The sequence below is a fragment of the Lepidochelys kempii genome, chromosome 23 (genome assembly GCF_965140265.1).
Source record: "Lepidochelys kempii isolate rLepKem1 chromosome 23, rLepKem1.hap2, whole genome shotgun sequence".
Lineage (NCBI taxonomy): Eukaryota > Metazoa > Chordata > Testudines > Cheloniidae > Lepidochelys > Lepidochelys kempii.
This window is the reverse complement of record NC_133278.1, coordinates 2,307,584-2,326,081: the sequence shown is the minus strand read 5'-3', so window position 1 is coordinate 2,326,081 and position 18,498 is coordinate 2,307,584. Positions and strand designations below refer to the sequence as shown.

At 42.7% G+C, this 18,498-nt stretch overlaps 2 protein-coding genes across 10 annotated transcripts in view; one reads left to right on the top strand and one right to left on the bottom strand.

Annotated features, from left to right (window-relative positions):
- The first annotated feature begins 104 nt into the window (after nt 1–104).
- LOC140902041 (E3 SUMO-protein ligase ZBED1-like) lies at nt 105–14,146 on the top strand. 8 transcript variants are annotated; one of them, XM_073321655.1, is made up of 8 exons: nt 105–268; nt 671–715; nt 3,482–5,229; nt 5,675–5,757; nt 6,622–6,758; nt 7,471–7,774; nt 8,960–9,116; nt 10,096–14,146. In XM_073321655.1, the coding sequence occupies exons 6-8, from the start codon at nt 7,763–7,765 to the stop codon at nt 12,168–12,170; spliced, it is 2,244 nt and encodes a 747-aa protein (XP_073177756.1). In that variant the 5' UTR covers nt 105–268; nt 671–715; nt 3,482–5,229; nt 5,675–5,757; nt 6,622–6,758; nt 7,471–7,762; the 3' UTR covers nt 12,171–14,146. The 8 variants fall into 8 exon arrangements, with proteins under 8 accessions (XP_073177756.1, XP_073177758.1, XP_073177757.1 ...); XM_073321657.1 differs by lacking the exon at nt 671–715 and having other exon boundaries at nt 3,482–3,729; XM_073321656.1 differs by lacking the exon at nt 671–715 and having other exon boundaries at nt 3,482–4,513.
- Nucleotides 14,147–15,326: 1,180 nt separating this feature from the next.
- ZNF541 (zinc finger protein 541) overlaps nt 15,327–18,498 on the bottom strand; it is a 53,255-nt gene continuing 50,083 nt past the window's right edge. For both annotated transcript variants that reach the window (XM_073321739.1, XM_073321740.1), the window contains 2 exons: nt 17,343–17,524; nt 15,327–16,284 (listed from right to left, as the gene is read on the bottom strand). In XM_073321739.1, the coding sequence (XP_073177840.1) occupies nt 16,182–16,284; nt 17,343–17,524 (285 nt within the window). In that variant the 3' untranslated portion in view covers nt 15,327–16,181. The remainder of the gene's footprint in view (nt 16,285–17,342; nt 17,525–18,498) is intronic.

Genomic DNA, 18,498 nt, shown 5'->3' with positions numbered 1-18,498 from the left:
AGGGCGGAAGGCCTGGCGCCCGCCCTCTTGTCACGTGACGGGGGGAGAAAGCCCCGCCCGCCTCAAGGCTCCCGCGCCACGTGACCCGGTCACGTGACACGGGCGGCTGCCGCCCCTCTGGGAAGGCTCCTGGAGAGCCCCAGGGGGAATGAACAGACCAGGGAGTGATCCAGCCCCTGTCGCCCATTCCCAGCTTCTGGCAAACAGAGGCTCGGGACCCTGTCCCCGCCCATCCTGGCTCATAGCCGTTGATGGACCTAGCCTCCAGGTATTTAGCTAGCTCTTTTTTCAACCCTGTAAAAGTCTTGGCCTTCACAGCATCCTCTGGCAAGGAGTTCCACCGGTTGACTGTGCCTTGTGTGAAAATATACTTCCCTTGGTTTGTTTTAAACCTGCTGCCTATTAATTTCATTGGGTGTCCCCTAGTTCTTGTGTTGTGGGGTGTAAATCACGCTTCCTTCTTTACTTTCTACACACCAGTCATAATTTTATAGACCTCTATCCTATCCCCCCTTAGTCATCTCTTTTCCAAGCTGAAAAGTCCCAGTCTTATTAATCTCTCCTCATGCAGCAGCCGTTCCATATCCCAATCATTTTTATTGTCCTTTTCTGAACCTTTTTCCATTCCAATCTATCTTTTTTGTGATGGGGTGACCACATCTGCATGCAGAGTTCAAGACGTGGGCGTACCATGGATTTATATAGAGGCAACATGGTATTTTCTGTCTTATTATTTATCACTTTTTTAATGATTCCCAACATCCTGTTTGCTTTTTTTGACTGCTGCTGCACACTGAGTGGATATTTTCAGAGAACTATCCACAAGGACTTCAAGATCTCTTTCTTGAGTGGTAACAGCTAATTTAGACCCCATCATTTTATATGTGTAGTTGGGATTATGTTTTCCAATGTGCATTACTTTGCACTTATCAACACTGAATTTCATCTGCCACTTTCTTGCCCAGTCACCCAGTTTTGACAGATCCTTTTGTAGCTCTTTGCAGTCTGCTTGGGACTTAGTTATCTTGAGTAGTTTTGCATCATCTGAAAATTTTGCCACCTCACTGTTTACCCCTTTTTCCAGATCATTTATGAACATGTTAAATAGATAACCTTAGGCTTCCATAGAGAGAAGCTCTTATAACAGTCGACATATAGCTTGAGATAGCCTTATGTTTCTATGCAGAGAAACCCCTACAGAGGTCACTCTAAAGAGCCTTAGATTCTCATGCAGAGGGAGGGACCCTTAAAGAGAGAAAGACACCCCCCCCCAATATAGGCATACACACATCTAAATACCTTTATTCCCTCTTGCACCTAGATAGATACACATATAATTTGTATTTATGTGTGGGGGCATATATGGTTATGCAGATCACCTATATGCAACATATCTATATATAGTGTATGTGAGGGAATGTAGGTACTAAACTAAGAGTGCCAGAAAGTGCCAAAGGCAGCCGGGAAGTGGGAGGGTTGGGACAAAAGGACTTCAGTGAATGGATAGTGCTGTCTGATCACTTGTCTGTTTGTTGGATGTTTTCCCCCTTTTTAAAATCTCCCTCTTACAATTTTTTTCAGGTTGGTAACCATGAAAATCTGGGGCTGATGCTTTGCAAATGGATAGGGTAGGACAGGATAGATTCGATTCTGTTCCATGCTAGGGTTGCTCCTTTCCAAATGCTTGGATAAATTAGACCAAATAATATTCTGGGATTACTCCTTTGCAAATGGATACCTAGACTAAATATTTTTTGCCTGAATTTATTCCAGCGCCACCACTTCTGTTACAAATATTTTAGGAGATTGAAAGAACTGTACATCTCAATCCTCTGGTATGGCAAAGCTTTACTAGGACAGACACACTCCATGCCCAGAGTTGCAAGTCACATGCTCATGTGAACTGCACTCCCCCGGAGTCTAAAGCACTGGACAGATTTATTTGCAGACCAGAAGAGCTCATGGTAGCTCGAGAGTTTGTCTCTTTCATTAACAGAGGGTGATCCAATAAAAGATTACCTCACCTATATATCTCTCTCATATCCTGGGACCAGTAACACTACAAACAACTGATTTATTTGCAAACATTCATGTTAACATTTTCAGTGTGTCAGGTGGTTTTTTGGTTTTGTTTTTGCTTATTTTAATGTCCTCTGCCATTTTTCAGCTGCTACAGATTTCTCTGTGGCAATGAAGACCCCATTTGCATGACTGAGTGCAGACATTCAGTCACTCTGTTTAGCATTGTAGAGGTCAGAGAAACCTTGCCTTGGGAATACTGTAGTTAGGTAGGTCATCATTTCTGACAAGGGAAAGAGTATAAAAGAAAAACAATTATTAAAAAAATGTACTGACAGAAATCTACAATGAATATATGTTAATGTACAATGCCTGTGTGAATCTATTATGTAAAAATGAAGGCCGAATGAATCATTTAAGAATACACACTATTCATAAGCACTGTACAGCTGCAGAAAACAGAAACTGAGGATTCCTTTAATTCTTCACTTTCAGTCCTCAGCTGCTGTACTAAGTGTTGCTGCCCAGCGTTCCAGCCCAGAGGTGGCTACATTCCAGTGATAGTATTAATGATCATTTTTATTTATTATTTGTATTAGGGTAGCACCGAAAGGCTTCAACAGAGATCAGGGCCCCATTGTGCTAAGTGTTGTCCAGACACAAAGTAAGAATCAGTCCCTGCCCCAAAAAGTTTATAATCCAAAGGCAGTTCTTATCTAGCACGCTTCTTCAGTAGATCTCAATGCACTTTACAAAGGAGGCTGATATCGTTATTCCCATTTTACAGATGGGAACCATGAGGCTCAGAGAGGTGAAGTGACTTGCCCAAGGCCACCCAGCAACCAGTGGCAGAGCCATGAACAGACTCCGTCTCCTGAGTGAAGAGCCCATACGCTAACCATTAGGCCACACTGGCTCCCCTGTTACTTTAAGAAAGTCTTATAGCCTCATTTTACAAATGGGCAACTGAGGTCTAGAGAAATTAAGTGCAAAGTCACACAGTGAGTGTGTAGCAGAACCAGGCACTAAACCTAGATCTGAGTCCCAAGCCAGTGCCTTTCCCACAATACCATCCATCTTCTTTAGGCTACAGGCAGATTGTATGTTGCTAGGCTGAACTTGTAAAGTAATTCAAAATCCTTTGGCCATTGGAGTTGTATGCAGAAAACACATATTCTGATATTATGAGACCGTATCTCCATCAACAACAATGCTGACTTCTGGTTAAAAACCATCATTCTTGATGTATATCATGAATATGCATTGCACACTTTGCTCTGGTAGTATGTATCACCTGAACCCTCCTGATGGGATTGTAGCCTTTTTTTCACAGCTGCAGGAAAGATTATCCCTAAATATCCTACAAAGAGATGAGCAGTATCAATTCTCCCTGATGTCACTGTTAGTTGGCAATTCCCAGGATTGGGCCTTCATTAAATATACTCTTTGATTGACATAATAGGTTGGACCCCGCGCCTGCAACTGGATTGACAGCACGAGAGCCTAAGGAATCATTGCACTTGAGGAGACTCGCCATGGATTTTGATGAGGCTTTACGTGGTCTCAATGATCCTGCCTCCCAGTCTTAAGCCTGGCACAGTGGACCACAGCTATCGCTTTTACTAGCTAAAGGAATATTTAATTAAAGCAGCATGTCCTGTATTCAGCTAAAGCCAAATTCTGGGTTTCACAGACTCACAGATTTTTAACGTAAGAAGGAACCTCTAGATCATCTAATCCGACCTCCCGAATAACACAGACCACAGAATTTTATCCAGTTACTCCTGTATTGAGCCCCCAAATAAGTATTTGGCTAAAGCATTGTTAGGGGGCTTACTCCTTCACCCACTTACTTCCCTGGTCCTTCTCGCATGAACAGAGAGCAACAATACCCGAAGTCCAAAGGTGCAAACAGTTCGATGTTTATTGGGGTGAACTTCCAGCAAGCGTGATTCCAGTTTCCTTCCTTAGTGTCCCCCTTCCCAGCTCTGACACCGCAGAGCTTTACACCTGTGTCCCTGTTCCCATTCCTGCCCTTAGCCAAACATGATTCCAACTTCCTTACTCCCATTCCCTGTTCCCATTTTCCCCCCACACACCCCCCCCCACTTCCTGATTGACTGCAGACTATATAGTAAAACTTGAGTTCTGCTTAGCTATATCTTAACCAATCATTTTCCTGAAATTTAACTAACCAATCCTAACATATTGTAACATGATTATGTAACCAATTCTATCCCACCACATAAATTAGTTTACACCCAGCAAAATTAATTATACAGCAGACAGAAACAATCACAGAACCAGAAAGAGATTATACAGACAAACAATAGGGAAATGGGGACTACAGTGATAGAACAACAAAGAAATGAGGATGAAGTGAGCTGTAGCTCACGAAAGCTCATGCTCAAATAAATTGGTTAGTCTCTAAGGTGCCACAAGTACTCCTTTTCTTCTTAAAGAAATGAGGATTTCACATCCCAGCTATTGATAAGTGAGTTCTTGCCAGACTGGATGCTATCAAACTAAGTTTCCTTTTACATTTTCTAGGCACTTCCCTTTCTCTGGAGGTGATAGGCATTATCAGGACAGGAGTGTATTCCTAACAGCCCAATAGCACCTTTTTTCAATGTGACTAGTTTGGAATGTGAGGATGTGACCAGTCGCTTCCCAGCTTATGGCTGCCTCTGTTGCTTAGCCAAAGATCTTAGCCTAAGAACAGGGCCTCAGACTGTCACAGTAAGAGAAGGACCTTACACTGGCAGACAGTGATTTTGATTCTTTCTTTTATACCTCTAACTAGCCAAGTGATAAGAATACACCTAAATTCTTAGAGTATAGGCCTTCCAAGACAGGCCTGAACATCTATATCCTAACAAGCATCTCTTCCAAAAAGTCATCCAGTCTTGATGGGAAGACTTCACGAGATGGAGAATATGGAGGTGACTTATCTGTCACTGGAGATTCTTTGAGAGGTGTATGCATGCACTCCATGAGACAGATTTCTGGGTAATTAGTGTCCACTGGTCAGTTGTCCTGCACAGTTGTCCTCCTCATGCTCCGAACCGAAGGCATAAAGGGTAGTGCAGACCGACACCTCTCCAATTCCCCTTCTTACCACAACTCAGAAAGATCCAAAGCAGAGGGGAAGGAGGGCAAGTAGTGGAATACAGATATGGACCACACATCTTGAAGCATCTCCCATTACAGGTAAGTAACTTCCGTTTCTTCTTCGAGTGCTGGGCCCTATGTGTATTCCACATATGGATGACTGGTAAGCAGTATTCAAACAGAACAGGGGTGCAAGGATGCAGTTGGAATAGATGTCTGTAATACTGATGTCCCAACAGCTGAATCTGCAAAGGAGGCCTGGACTAATGCAGAATGTTTTGTGAATGTATGGATGGAGCTCCAGGTAGCTGCCCTACAAACGTTTAGTATGGGTACCTCTTGAAAGGATGCTCTTGAGGATGGTTGTGCTTTAGTGGAGTGGGCTCCCATCTGGGGGAGGAATATGTGCCAACTGATAACAAAGAATGATGCAGCCAGAAATCTACGTAGAGAATTACTGAGCAGATAATGGTTGTCCTCGCAATTGCTTCACTATAACGACAAATCACCTTGGTGATTTTCTGATCAGTTTTGTTCTTTGCAGGTAAAATGCCGAAGCCCGTCTGATACCAAGAAAGTGAAGTCTCCTCTCCTCTTTGGAAGTATGAGGTTTTGGAAAGAATACTGGTAAGTGAATAAGTTGATTCATATGAAACTCAGAAATTATCTTGGGGGTGAATTTCGGGTGAAGCTGAAGGGAAACCTTCTCCTTATGAAAAATGGTGTATGACAGGTCAGCCATGAGGGCTCCTAGGTCACTCACCCATCTGGCTGATGTGATGGCAACTAGGAAGGCGATCTTCATGGAGAGGTAGGACACTGAATACATGGCCAATGGTTAAAGATTGGTCTGGTAAGCATTAATAGTACAAAGTTGAAGTCCCATTTTGATGTAGGTTTCAGCATCACTGGAGACCTAACGAGACCTTGCAGGAATCCAGTGGTTGTTGGGTTAGTAAAAATGCAGTAGTCTTCTACCAGATTTCTGCTAGATGGACCCACAGTGAACGAACAGAAAGTCCTGATGTCTTCAGGGACAAGAGATAGTCTAAAATAGCAGGGATTCCTTGAGCTTAGCAGCTCTGGCCTTGGCTCCTGAGCTTGTGCTCCAAGGGGCTCTGCTCATCCACTGAGGCTGCTGTATGTGGGGGAGGAGGCATGTCTCACTGACTTGGATCCAACTGAGGTCTCATGGCCTTCTCCATAAGGTGTTTCTTCAGTTGGAGCTCTTGTCCCTTGCAGGTTTTTTTTGGTGAGGGGGTGTCAGATGCTGTACTTAGCAGAGATGTGACCTCTCCAAGGCAACAGAGGCAGTGTTGGTGTCCGTCTCTCCTGGAGAAGAAGGAGGGGCAGGAGATACGGTTCTTATACCCCAGGACTCAGGGCATAGTCTTTGTCGGCGGGCAAAACTAAGCTATATTAACTATGCTATAATGCTAAAACTCTAACAACACTAAGAATACTAAAAACTATGTACAATTATATTTACAGGTTCTGAAGAAAAAGACACACAGAGGTAGTTACAGGCACAGGATTCCAACTCAGACCATGTGGCAGTGAGAAGGAACTGGAGAGGCGTTGATCCACTAGTGACCTCAGTTTAGAGCACAAGGAGGGCAACTGCACAGGTGTGGACCAATGGACACTACTTGCTAGAAATCTCCGGTTTCAGGGGCATGGGGTGCATGTGTACCCACATGTAGAATATACATAGGGACCGACATTTGAAGAAGAATCACCACTCCCTTTGGTAGTTTTTTCCAGTGGCTAATTATCCACACTTAAAAATTTGTGTCTTATTAACTGGGTATCCAGGGACAGAATTTGTCCCTTGATGTTGAAATAGTTAATGATTAATTGGATTATTTTGCACAGTTCTTTGAAGATACAGTGGTATTATTATAAATGTGAACCATGAGACCCCCCCCCCTTCGCCATTTGTACACAAGCATAAGTTTGTATGCAGCATCTGTGCTCTGATGTGCCTGCAGCTTCGTTGGCATCCAAGAATACATCCATTTAAGTTCAGATCACTTTTCATCCCAGTGTGAACTTTTGAGAGGAGCCCTAAATGAATTACTTCCAGATGAAAGGTTAGCTATCCCATTTCACTGCACAGAGCTCAGAGACTGCAAACAACCCACCAGCCTGTATTATGCCCATGGTAACAAAGCAGTGAGTATACACTGTCATATGCCTACTTGTTTCTTCATTTGTCTAAGCCTTGCTTCAGTCTATGCACGATGTATATTTTTCTGTGCTAGACATAATATCTGTTTTAAAGCAGGGGAGGTAAAATAGTGATTCTTATAGCAAATTAACCTTGAAATTATTTTCCAGGCAGGGCTTCTTTGACTACAGCCTCTGCATATGACCAGCTGGAGGTTTTTAAATGTGACGTCACCACTTCGTTTATTTCCACTGTCACCTTTTTTAACAATACAATGCAACTCTCATGGCATTGTGCAGCACCTTTCATGCAAACGTCATGTCCTCCCCTCCTCGGAAGGCTTTGCAGAGTTAAACGATGCAGTTGCAGTAATAAATAGCAGCAAAGGACAGGAAGAAATGAGGCGGCATTAGCAAATGAGATAAGCCTGCGTTGGACTTTAAAAAGACTCTTGTGACAAGCATGCTGAAACAGGTGCAAACCGTGCAGAGACTGCAATTTTGGCTTGAAAATATGCCTTGCTCTCTTTTCTTCTTGCTGTCAAAGAAGACCTAGCTTAGGTTTTTATATAAAATTTATCACCATGGTATCTAGTGATGTCATGAGATCTCGTGATTGTAAAATAACAAATAAGTATTCCTTAGCCACCCATGAAATGCTACATAATTTGACATGGAGCTTTCCTCTAAAATCTTCTGCACTATATGGAGCGCATATGGCCAAGTGTTTTATAGGTGACACAACAGATTCCTGATTGCAAAGCTCTCCGTCCAAATGATATTTACATTCATGATTTATGATGCCTTCAAGGCTTGTTGGTCTTTGCAGGTTGTTGCCAGATGGCCCCTCCTCCTTGCATGGAGCACTGCAGTGCAGTTGTAGATAACAGCTGCTTAAAAGATCACCTGTTTAAATAAATGGTTGCTGTTGGCATCCCTTCTGATATTGACATAGATAAAATGCTGTTTTTTAGCTTTTGAATATGACTGAAGGTGGGAGGTAAGGGGGCATTTAGACGTCAGTATTTCACAGTGCATGACTCAGTGCTAGAAAACCAGAACAGATATCCTTTGCCATTCTAGGAAACCCCACCCATCAGATCTCTTACAGAGGTTTTCCTTTGATTGACCTATGGGTAGCCCTGCTATGCACCTCTTTACACTACTGTTCTGTTTGCTTGGGTTCTTATATTGCTGCCCATCAGAGCAATATCTGAGCACCTAGACAGAACAAACTGCAGTCTTGTCTTCACAGGGAAGAGCAATTCCCTCCACTGCAGGAATTACTGGGTGAAATTCCATGCCCTGTGTTATATAGTAGCTCCAACTAGATTAGTGCAGTGACCTTAAAATCTACAAATACACGGGCACAAATGTTTACTGTACAATGGGAGTAACGATACTGACTCACTTTGCAAAGAGCTGTGAAATTCATGGATGACAGGCGTTATGTTATCGCTAGTCATTACCTGAAGGTAATAGCCACAGTAGAGGAGAACAATGGCCAGATTCTGATCTTGCTTACACCACTGTAAATCCCATGGAACCAAGAACAGAATCTGGCCCCTATCCAGCTCCCACTTTTTAATTGCCGAAGTCAGAAGTGCAGGGCCATTCTCCTTATTGTTGTTCTAATGAGCTTTGTGTTTCCGTCCTTAAGAGCGAAATGGCAGATGTGAACTCCAAGAGGGCATCTCAGTTGTTGCAGAAATGTATTAAGCCAGAGGACAACGGAGGGGACGCACAGCCCAAAGAGGAGATAATAGAAGAGCAGTCTCTCCCTGTTATCACTCAATCCTACCCTCAGACAGTGCAAGGTATGTGCATTTCTCTGGCCTCTTTCTAATAATGCATTTTGCAATGATGCCATTATGTTGTTGTTATCATCTGCCTCATGTATGGCTGTAAAGAGCCAGGCCCATGTATGGTGCTGTATAAATAATGGTCACACTTCACATGAAGGGAACATTTATAAGTAGTTTGCAAATAGATGAATAGACATTATAACAGTTGATTAACCATTTATTACATTCAACAGGTTGCTCATAACCACCTATAATGCCTTCTATTGATATGCTTCTAACCATCTATAGTACGTCACTCATGTCTGTAGATGCTTATAACATCTATTAAACCTGTATAAACTATTTATAAATGTATCCTCTTTATATAAAGTGTGACCTAAACAATAATATTAGACCTTCACAACTAAAACTAAAAGATTTTCATGCTGCTTTGTAGTATGATGAGTGGACCTGAGAAAGAGGGTCAGATTTCAGGAGGGACTTAGTTCAGCCTGGCACTAAGGAGCTCGGGAACGCTGGCTGAACCAGACTGCTTTCACATCAACTCTAGGACTTCCGCACATAATACTGGTCTCCCAGCCTGTTCAATAAAGATCTCTTTCCTACAACTCTACCATCCACGTCCCTTATTCGTGTTCCTCTGCAGCCTGAGGCATGGTTTGCCTGGTGGGATCATCTGGGCATATCTCACCTAATCAATCCCCTGCCATTGCAGGGGCCTCTGGCATTGGTGGTTACCTTGGTCTCTCCTGTTCTCTGCCTGTGGCACATAGTTTAGTCTCCTGAAGACTGAAATGCTTTGGACTAAGTAAAGTAATTGGGCTCAACATAGCGGTATTTGGGTGAAATGTATAGCCTGTGATATAAAGAAGATCACACTAGATGATCTAATGGTGCATTCTGGCCTGAATCTCTATGAAAATCTATGAAATAATGAAACTACTGTGCTTTGCGGGGGAACTAATGCAATTTTTTTGGGTGATCTTAATAGTGACTTTGGGATTTCTCCTCCTCACAGAGGAAATATCGATGGTGTTCAACACCTACAACATGGCAGCCAACCTTGGCCCAGCCTCCAGGAGGAAGAGGGAGAAAGGGGCGAATCACGATGGCACGAGCACCTCCCTCTATGTTGACCGCCGCAAGTCCAAGGTGTGGAACTATTACACCAAGCTGGGAGATGCCTATGTCGAGTGCAACGTCTGCAAGAAGCAGCTCTCCTTTCACAATAGCACCACCACCATGCGGGAGCACCTGGTGAGGAAGCACAGCATTCGCGACACTTTGCTCTCGCAGCTGAAGGATGACCAGGCTTCCGAGTCTGACTGCATGGCTCAGGAGAACATGATAAAGAGGTCCCGGCAGATGACACCAGAAAACTACCTGTACCATGCCGCGTCCTGCTCGGAACCAAGGACTGATGTGATTCTGGAACTGGTGCTTGAGATGATATTTCGTGACCTCCATCCTCTTTCCGTGGTGAAAGACAAGGGTTTTGGCCTCCTCATCGGGTATCTAGAGCCTAATTTTACCCTTCCATCTCCTATTCAGCTCTCCAGCATGCTGTGGCATAGATACAATGTGGTGAAGCAGCACCTGGAGCGCTATTTGCAAACAGCCCAGTCCATAGTCCTCTGCGTGGAGTTCTGGGTGTCCCAGCCCAACCAGACATACTTGACAATCACAGCCAACTTCATCGACGGAGAGTGGCGCCGGGCAAGATGTATCCTGGAAACCCAGCCAGTGCATGAGACTAAAGGGGAGGGCGATTTAGGAGAGAAGCTCTACAGCATCCTGACAGAGTTTGGGTTGTCGAATAAGTCCATTTTCTGTGTGATGCATGACAGCCTGGAGAACACAGTGATGAATTCGCAGCCGCTTAAAAGGGCTTATGGCTGGACCAGTCTGTGCTGTGCTGCCCACATGCTGCACCTGTGCATCAAGGCGGGGTTGGAGGTCGGGCAGGTGCAAGAGGCTCTGACTGCAGCCCGGGGCATAGTGAGCTACTTCCAACAGGATGCGAAAGCCACCTGCTCGCTGAACAGCAAGCTGGAAGCGATCAACAAGACCAAGTTGAAGCTGGTGATGGACGTGGGATCTCGCTGGATAACTACCATCGAGATGTGTGAGAGCCTCCTGGACCTCAAATGGGCTATCATGTCCCTGCTGGAGGAACATCCCAAAGGGACGTTGGCTGTGCAGAACTTAGCTGACCACCAGTGGAAGCTCTTGCAGGACCTGGTGCCAGTCATGAGGACGATTAAGATCGCCACATCGTTCTTGCGTGAGGAGCAGAACATCTCCATCTCTTCTCTGATGCCTTGCATCCACGGTATCGTCGCTGCCATTGGGCAGCAGTTGGAAGAGTCCAGTGATATCATCAAGATGGTGGTAGGCAATATCAGGTCAGAGCTGATGCAGCGCTGGAGTATATCAGAGGATGAGAAGGTGCTGGAAAGCCCTGCGATTATTGCCTCGTTTCTAGACCCTCGTTTCAAGGAGATGAGGTTCCTGAGTCCCAACCTGAGGAGTGAGCTGCATAAGAGAGTCAAAAATATGCTATCACAGGTCTTCAACCACCAGTCCCCGCCTTCTCCCCAGTTCTGGGTGCCGAATTCAGATTACAAAGCAGAGGTAGGAGAAGCAGGGGGTCAGCTGTCTGCTCATAAAGACAGAGGCCCAAGTGGCCAGTCCCAGAGCATGTATGACATCCTTTTGGGGAAAGATCCAACGGAGAGCATGCCGGAAATTCATCAGCAACTGGAGAATTACATTGTGGAACCTCTCTGCAAACGCAGCACCAACCCACTGGACTGGTGGAAAACCAATGAGCACCGCTTCCCCGCTGTGGCGAGATTAGGCAGGCAGTACCTTGCCATACCAGCCACTGTTGTGCTGCCAGACCAGGCCTTTGCTGCCAACGAGAGCACCCTGGAGCATCGGAGAGCTGTCCTCACCCCTGAAAATCTGGACCAAATTCTGTTCTTGCACCAAAATTTTGATTTTTTAGAATCAATGAGAAACAGTAATGAGATACGGGGTAGAAATCTGCATGCCCAGTATTAAAATGCAGTAGGGGTGGGGCTGAGTACAGAGGTGATGTATAACAGTGTTTAACGCTTCCCTACCTTCTGGGTGGGATTTTGGAAAGGTGTCTGCCTAACTTCATTCCCACTGAAATTATCCTTTGATGTCAATGGGAGCAGAGTTAAGCCAGTGCTGAGTGTTTTCCAAAATCCTCCCTACATGTACAACAAACACTGTTTTTGTAACCACTTTGTGATAGTTTCATCCAACTCAAATACAATATAATTCCAGAGCAGAAAGAAAATGTAAGTTCTACCAGTCTGGACTTCTTAGCATCACCTCTGAATTTGGCCCTAGGGCATGCTAGTAAAATCCTAAAGGATATAAAAATTCTCATTGTAGCAACCTTTTTACAGAACAAAGGTCAAATATATTAATATATGTAAATGTTAAGACTATTCACCCTGCTGCATGGATCCTACTACTACATTAGTCAAAAGCTGTGAGTTTTTATGGAACAGGCCACTGTCCACTATTTTGAGATGTTATTTAAGTTGCACTGATGTTAAAAGTTTCAGTCCTCAGAGCTACTCTCCTCTTCTGCAGTAGGTTGTTCCTGGTAACAGAGAAGCAGATGGAAATTGTTCACCTAGGGCAGCCCTTAACACATCATCCAGTGGGTCACTAGACTGGAAGACAGATCCTGTCTGTTGCCAGTTTTCAGAGTGTATGCATGGCTTGGTTGGGAGGAGAGATAGCAGAAAACCTCCCATAAGTTCCACATAAAGGGCCAGAGCCTCAGCTAGTACAATACATCAACGGAGCTATGCCGATTTACATCAGCTGATGACCTGGCCCATAAACTTGATTCTTCACTCACACACCAGTTTTAAAGCCATTTAACTCTATCTTCAGTGGAGACACTCCTGACTTACACTAGTCTAAGCAGTGGAAGAATTGGATTATAGTAATTTTGCATCAGTTTACTTAAAGGCAGATTTTAAACTGCTTCAAGCCCCTGCATGGACACTCTTAATTCAGTTTGAACTGGTTTACATCAATTTTTCTTGCATTGGTATTTACAATTTTACAGGCACAAGTTAAATCAATATGACCAGTTTTAAACCAGTACAAGAGTATCCATAGGGTTTGCACCTGTTTAACTAAACCGGTTTTTAACCTTTTTTTAGTTAAACCAGTGAAAATTCTGTGTGTAGACAAGGCTTGGGTGAGTGACAGGCTTCAAAGTAAAGAGCACACTGAGAGGAATGGAGGCAAGTCATGCCAATACCCTGTTTGAGGCCTTCTGTTTGCACTCTCAGAAGACAGCTGGTCATATTTTAAGGGTTTCCTTTAAGGCTAGAAAGCTTTCTTTCATCTTTAACCTTTTTTTTAAAAAATAACACCTTAAATTCTACAGAAGCTAATGAGAAAACTTCCAGGGAAATTGTCCCAATTGCCATGGGTGAGTATGTTTTTCAAGCCCTTGACCTGAACACTGCTGCTTTAGTAAGAGGCGCTACAAGAGCATTTTGACTAGTGTGAGGAAGGATTTCATCATCCAGTCTCGCAAAACAGCCACCAGCCCAACAACAAAATATATTTCCAGTTCCCACACAATGATGGTTGGGGGAAAACCCTAGTTATATTTTACTTGCTGTCCAAGCAAAAGAAATCCAATAACAACTCAACTTTTCAGTTTTGCAAGATTGTATTGCTTCTGCAAACAAAAAGTGATACACAAAACCGGTGCAATAATTTATGACCTGCTATGGTGCTTTAAAATATTCTGGGATATTAACAGTGGGACTGCTAGACAGCTGATAAGATTTATGGCAGATCAAACAGACCTTTAGTTCCATTGCTGGATCTTTCGCCGCTCTCATCACTGTAGTATCTGAGTGTCTTCCAGTGATAAAATAAACAAGGGACTGACATGTAATGTGTGGCTCATTCCATTACTCTCCCCTGGGGGAAAACTGCATGTGACTAAAAATAAAAGGAAGAAAGGCTGATGTGCTGTATGTTATTATTTGTGATGGCCGGGTTGAAGAAGTGAGGTTTGCATTTGAATCGTAAAGTGGTGAGGTCTGAAGTAGCTCTGAGTTCCAACAGAGGCAAATTCCACAGCCTTGGATGAGCCCTGAGAACGTTCTGTCTCCTGCACAAATGAGCTTCATCGTTCCAATAGAGAATTCCAGTGTTCCAAAGGAGCAGAGTGGTCAGCTGTATTGACCTTTTCTTCAGTTTTAATAGTCTAAGCTGCTAAAAAATTCCTTGGTATCACAGCCAATATGAAGATAACTGCAGTAAAAAACAAAATTCTGCTACGATTGGATCTGTTGTGCAATTAAGAAAAACCCTGCTCCATAACTTGCAGTTTCCAATTAACTAATATGTTCAATTTACCCATGGGAATGTAAGACCTGCAAATTTGTTATTCCCACAGAGGCTATTGGCTGCATGAAGGCCTTTTGTTTTAATTTAGCATTCGCTCTGCCTGAGAGAAGCCAGGCTTTTTATTAAACTCCAAACCATGTTAGTTTGTCCTTTACCCAACCTCAGCTCACCAAGCCTGTTACAAGTCTGTAAGGCACTTTAAGATCCGAGCAGCTATAGTAATGATAATCACTTCCCTGTATATTTCACCTACCAAATGACTGTATGAAGCTGGCACAGCATATATTTAGATACACAGATTCACAGACTCCAAGTCCAGAAGGGACCATCGTGATCATCTGGTCTGACCTCCTGCATAACACGGGCCATAGAACTTCCCCAAAATAATTCCCAGAGCAGATCTTTTAGAAAAACATCCAATCTTGATTTAAAATCGTCAGTGATGGAGAATCCACTGTGACCCTTGGTAACCAGTTCCACTGGTTAATTACTCTGACTGTTAAAAATGTACACCTTATTTCCAGTCTGAGTTGTCTAGCTTTAACTCGCAGCCTCTGGATCGTGTTATGCCTTTCTCTGCTAGATTGAAGAGCCCATTATTAATTATTTATTCCCCACCTAGGTACTCATAGATTTTAATCAAGTCATCCCTTAACATTCTCTTTGTTAAGTTAAATAAGACTGATTCTTTTAAGTCTCATGTCCGTGCAGCATGCCCTGTTCTGCTTCACCAACATGGTATAACTAGTTTTGAAATAACCATTAAAAGCGGTATAACAACTTTTACAACTCGAGCTCAAGAACCCAATTTAATAAGCTATGCAGAGAGCACATACAAAATAACAATGCACAGATCATCCCAGGGCTACATATTCAATCTGAAATGCAGGGCATGACCATCACATTTCAGCAAAAAAGATATAAATACAACAGCAATTTCTCATTGATTTTCCTATTTTGACCTTTCTAACAACAGCAACTGAACCCATAAACTGATAGTAAGAAACAAGGGCTATCCACATCCAACGTTTATTTTTAAATGGAAGCAAGAGGGCTTTTTTTTAATTAAACGGAAGCAGAAGTACAGAGCCTCTCCTATTTGTACAACAGCTATTTTACAGTCATTAACAACTACATATTTTTTTCAACCATGCATAATTGTAATTTAATGCCAGGCATGCATACTTAATTGAACACACACGTCCTTGCTGTGTTAATGTAAGTAAAGAGCATTTAATGCCTGAATGTTTCTTTATACTTCAACTTGATGCCAACAATGTTATATTGGTGCTAAATGCTAAAAACATCCAAATAGGCTTTGGCATCCTACCATATACAAACAGTTACAACTCTCCTTTCAATACCTTCAAGTGGAGGTTTCTTTCTCATCAGGTGCTTCTGCACGAGGAAAAACAGTGAGTGTTTTTCTGCAGTGCCAACAATGGTGTAAGCTGAAGTGCAGGCTGGGCACACAGTCACGTCAGCTAATCCTGCACAGAGCTGATCAGCAACTGATCAGATGCTAAAAAACATTTACATATTTTCCAAGCTTAGACAAGACTACCACCACTGATAACCCTGCGCGGTTTCCCAGTTACCATTGGAGAAGGTCAACATCTGAGTTTGATTCTTTCATCTTTGGCTCATTTTTTAATGTTTTATGGGCCACTTAATATTTATCAGCGGCTCCATCTGCTCCTGCACACGGTGGCATTTCATATGAGCATTCCGACTTTTTATCTTGTCAAACACCCTACAAGTTGACAGAAAACAAGGGCCAGTTGTTAGTTTTCTTAACGAGGCTAAATAAAATGGGACTCGCACACAAAAACTTTCCCCAGGTAATGAGCAGAACAGACTCCCTTAATTTTTAGGTGTGCAGTGCACATGGAAGTGAGGAACCAGCATATGGTGAGGTAAAGGTTAGTACTTTGGAAGCATCCCTAGGCAGCTCTGCAATTGCACCTCAATCCTGACCTAAAGCACTGCTTGGTATTCTCCTCCCACAACCAGTTCTGCCAGTACACCCCAGTTCCTAGCTGTAATACTTCCTCTTCCTTTTCAGTCAAGTCCCCACATCTCCTGAACAGGATCTACAAGTAATGTTCCATTGCGGTAAAAGATGCATTTGTTTTGTAGTGAAAACAGATAGGGAATTAGACCTACAAGGAAAGGGAGATGATCACGGATGGGTTGGCAACAGCCAAAGAACCTATTTCCTTTTAGTCATATGATTCTCCCACAATATCAATGGCAGCCATGGAGCTAAATGCCCTACATTCTCTTTAAAAGTGTAGGGGTTAGCCTAGAGATGAAATGGGATATGAATCTACAGCTTCAGGGTTCATTAATTTAAAGGGACAAATGCAACTTTTGTAAAAAAAAAAAATCACATTTTTATCTCAAATCATTTTGCCTTTTACTGTTAGAAATAACACCTAACATCACAACATGAAAGAGATTAGAAAAAGAAAACATTTTCCTCTTATTTTTTCTCATTTTTTTTGCTTTGTGCACAGTCAGGTTTGTTTTTTCATCTTTGCCAATTTCCCATTTGTGTGAGTCTTTCATGCTGAAATGGGGAAAGAAAAAACTATTTTTAAAAAGTTATACGTGGTTGTAAAATCACACAAATTGGCTAGGGGGCTCAGGGAGAAATGCATAATGCATTTAACTCATTTTAAAAAAGACATTAGATTTTGAAGTAAATGGTGCTCCTTTAATTAAGAAGGCTTTGTTTATAAATACACTCTGAATTAAGCAGACATGTAGAAATCACTGAACAATGCAAGATTAATAATAAAGCCATACCTTTCACACTCTTTACATGGAAATGCACCCTGATAGTCTGTGCTCCCAGGCTGGTCTGGAGTTCCCCTCTGACTGCAGGCTGGACTGTATGTCTTGTGTGATGCTTTTTTGTAATTCTTTGACTTTATCTTAAAGTCTTGTCTAGGCAAATAACCATGCATTTTCTTTGGGCTCCATGCAATCTGCAAATTATGGAATATTTGTTAAAATAGCATTCTTTCCCTCTCTTTCCCCCTCAGAAAGGTTTGTATTGTTGTGGTTGGATAGTTAAAAGGAATTGAAGTCAAAGAAAATTAATTCTAAACTTTTTAAAAGCCGCATGCATATGCTTATACACCTGTACACACACACACACACTATGACACAGTGCAACCTCTCTCAGATCCTGATTCAGGAAAGCACTTAAGACCCACTGAAGTCAACAGGAAAATGTATCCATTCTTACCTGAAAATTTCCTTTCATTAAATAATCTGTTCATTCTAACGGTTCCATTAGAATGGGTGCTTCAACCTGCTTGCAGGTTGGGGGGAGGCAGGGGGCAGAACCAGACCTGTCAGTCCCTGGCAGCTGGGAAAAGCCCCACATCCAGTTGAGATAGCTTTCACAGCCAGGATAATGCAAATCTACTTTCTTAAATTACAGACTGTGTTAAATATACTTGGAGGAAAAAGCACAACAATTTCTCCTACTGCAAAGGATAGTAAATTTCACCTATTGACAACAAACCCAAATCACTGGACATCCATTTCCATCTCTATTCCGGACCATCTGTTGTCTCTGTGACTGGATCTGCAGACCTTATCATTCGAAAAAAGGAAATTTTCAGGTAACCATGGATAAATTTTCTGATTCTTCTTCATGCTAAGGTCCATAGATCTGTTACAATGGATTTTCATAACAGTGTGCCTCCAAGACAGGAAGCAAGATCATTCTTGAAATGTGGACATCTACTACAAAGTACATTATATATAAATATCTTCTCCATCATCCCCTGGCACTGAGGTGTGGAGAAGACAAAAGAAAGAAAATGGCACTGAGTAAGACTGGATGACCAATATTGTTAAGAAAAAGTTAGCACATGTGACTCCATTTTGGTTTGGGGCTCACCACAAGCACATCATGCACCAGGAGGAGTGTTCCTTAGATACTGCATTC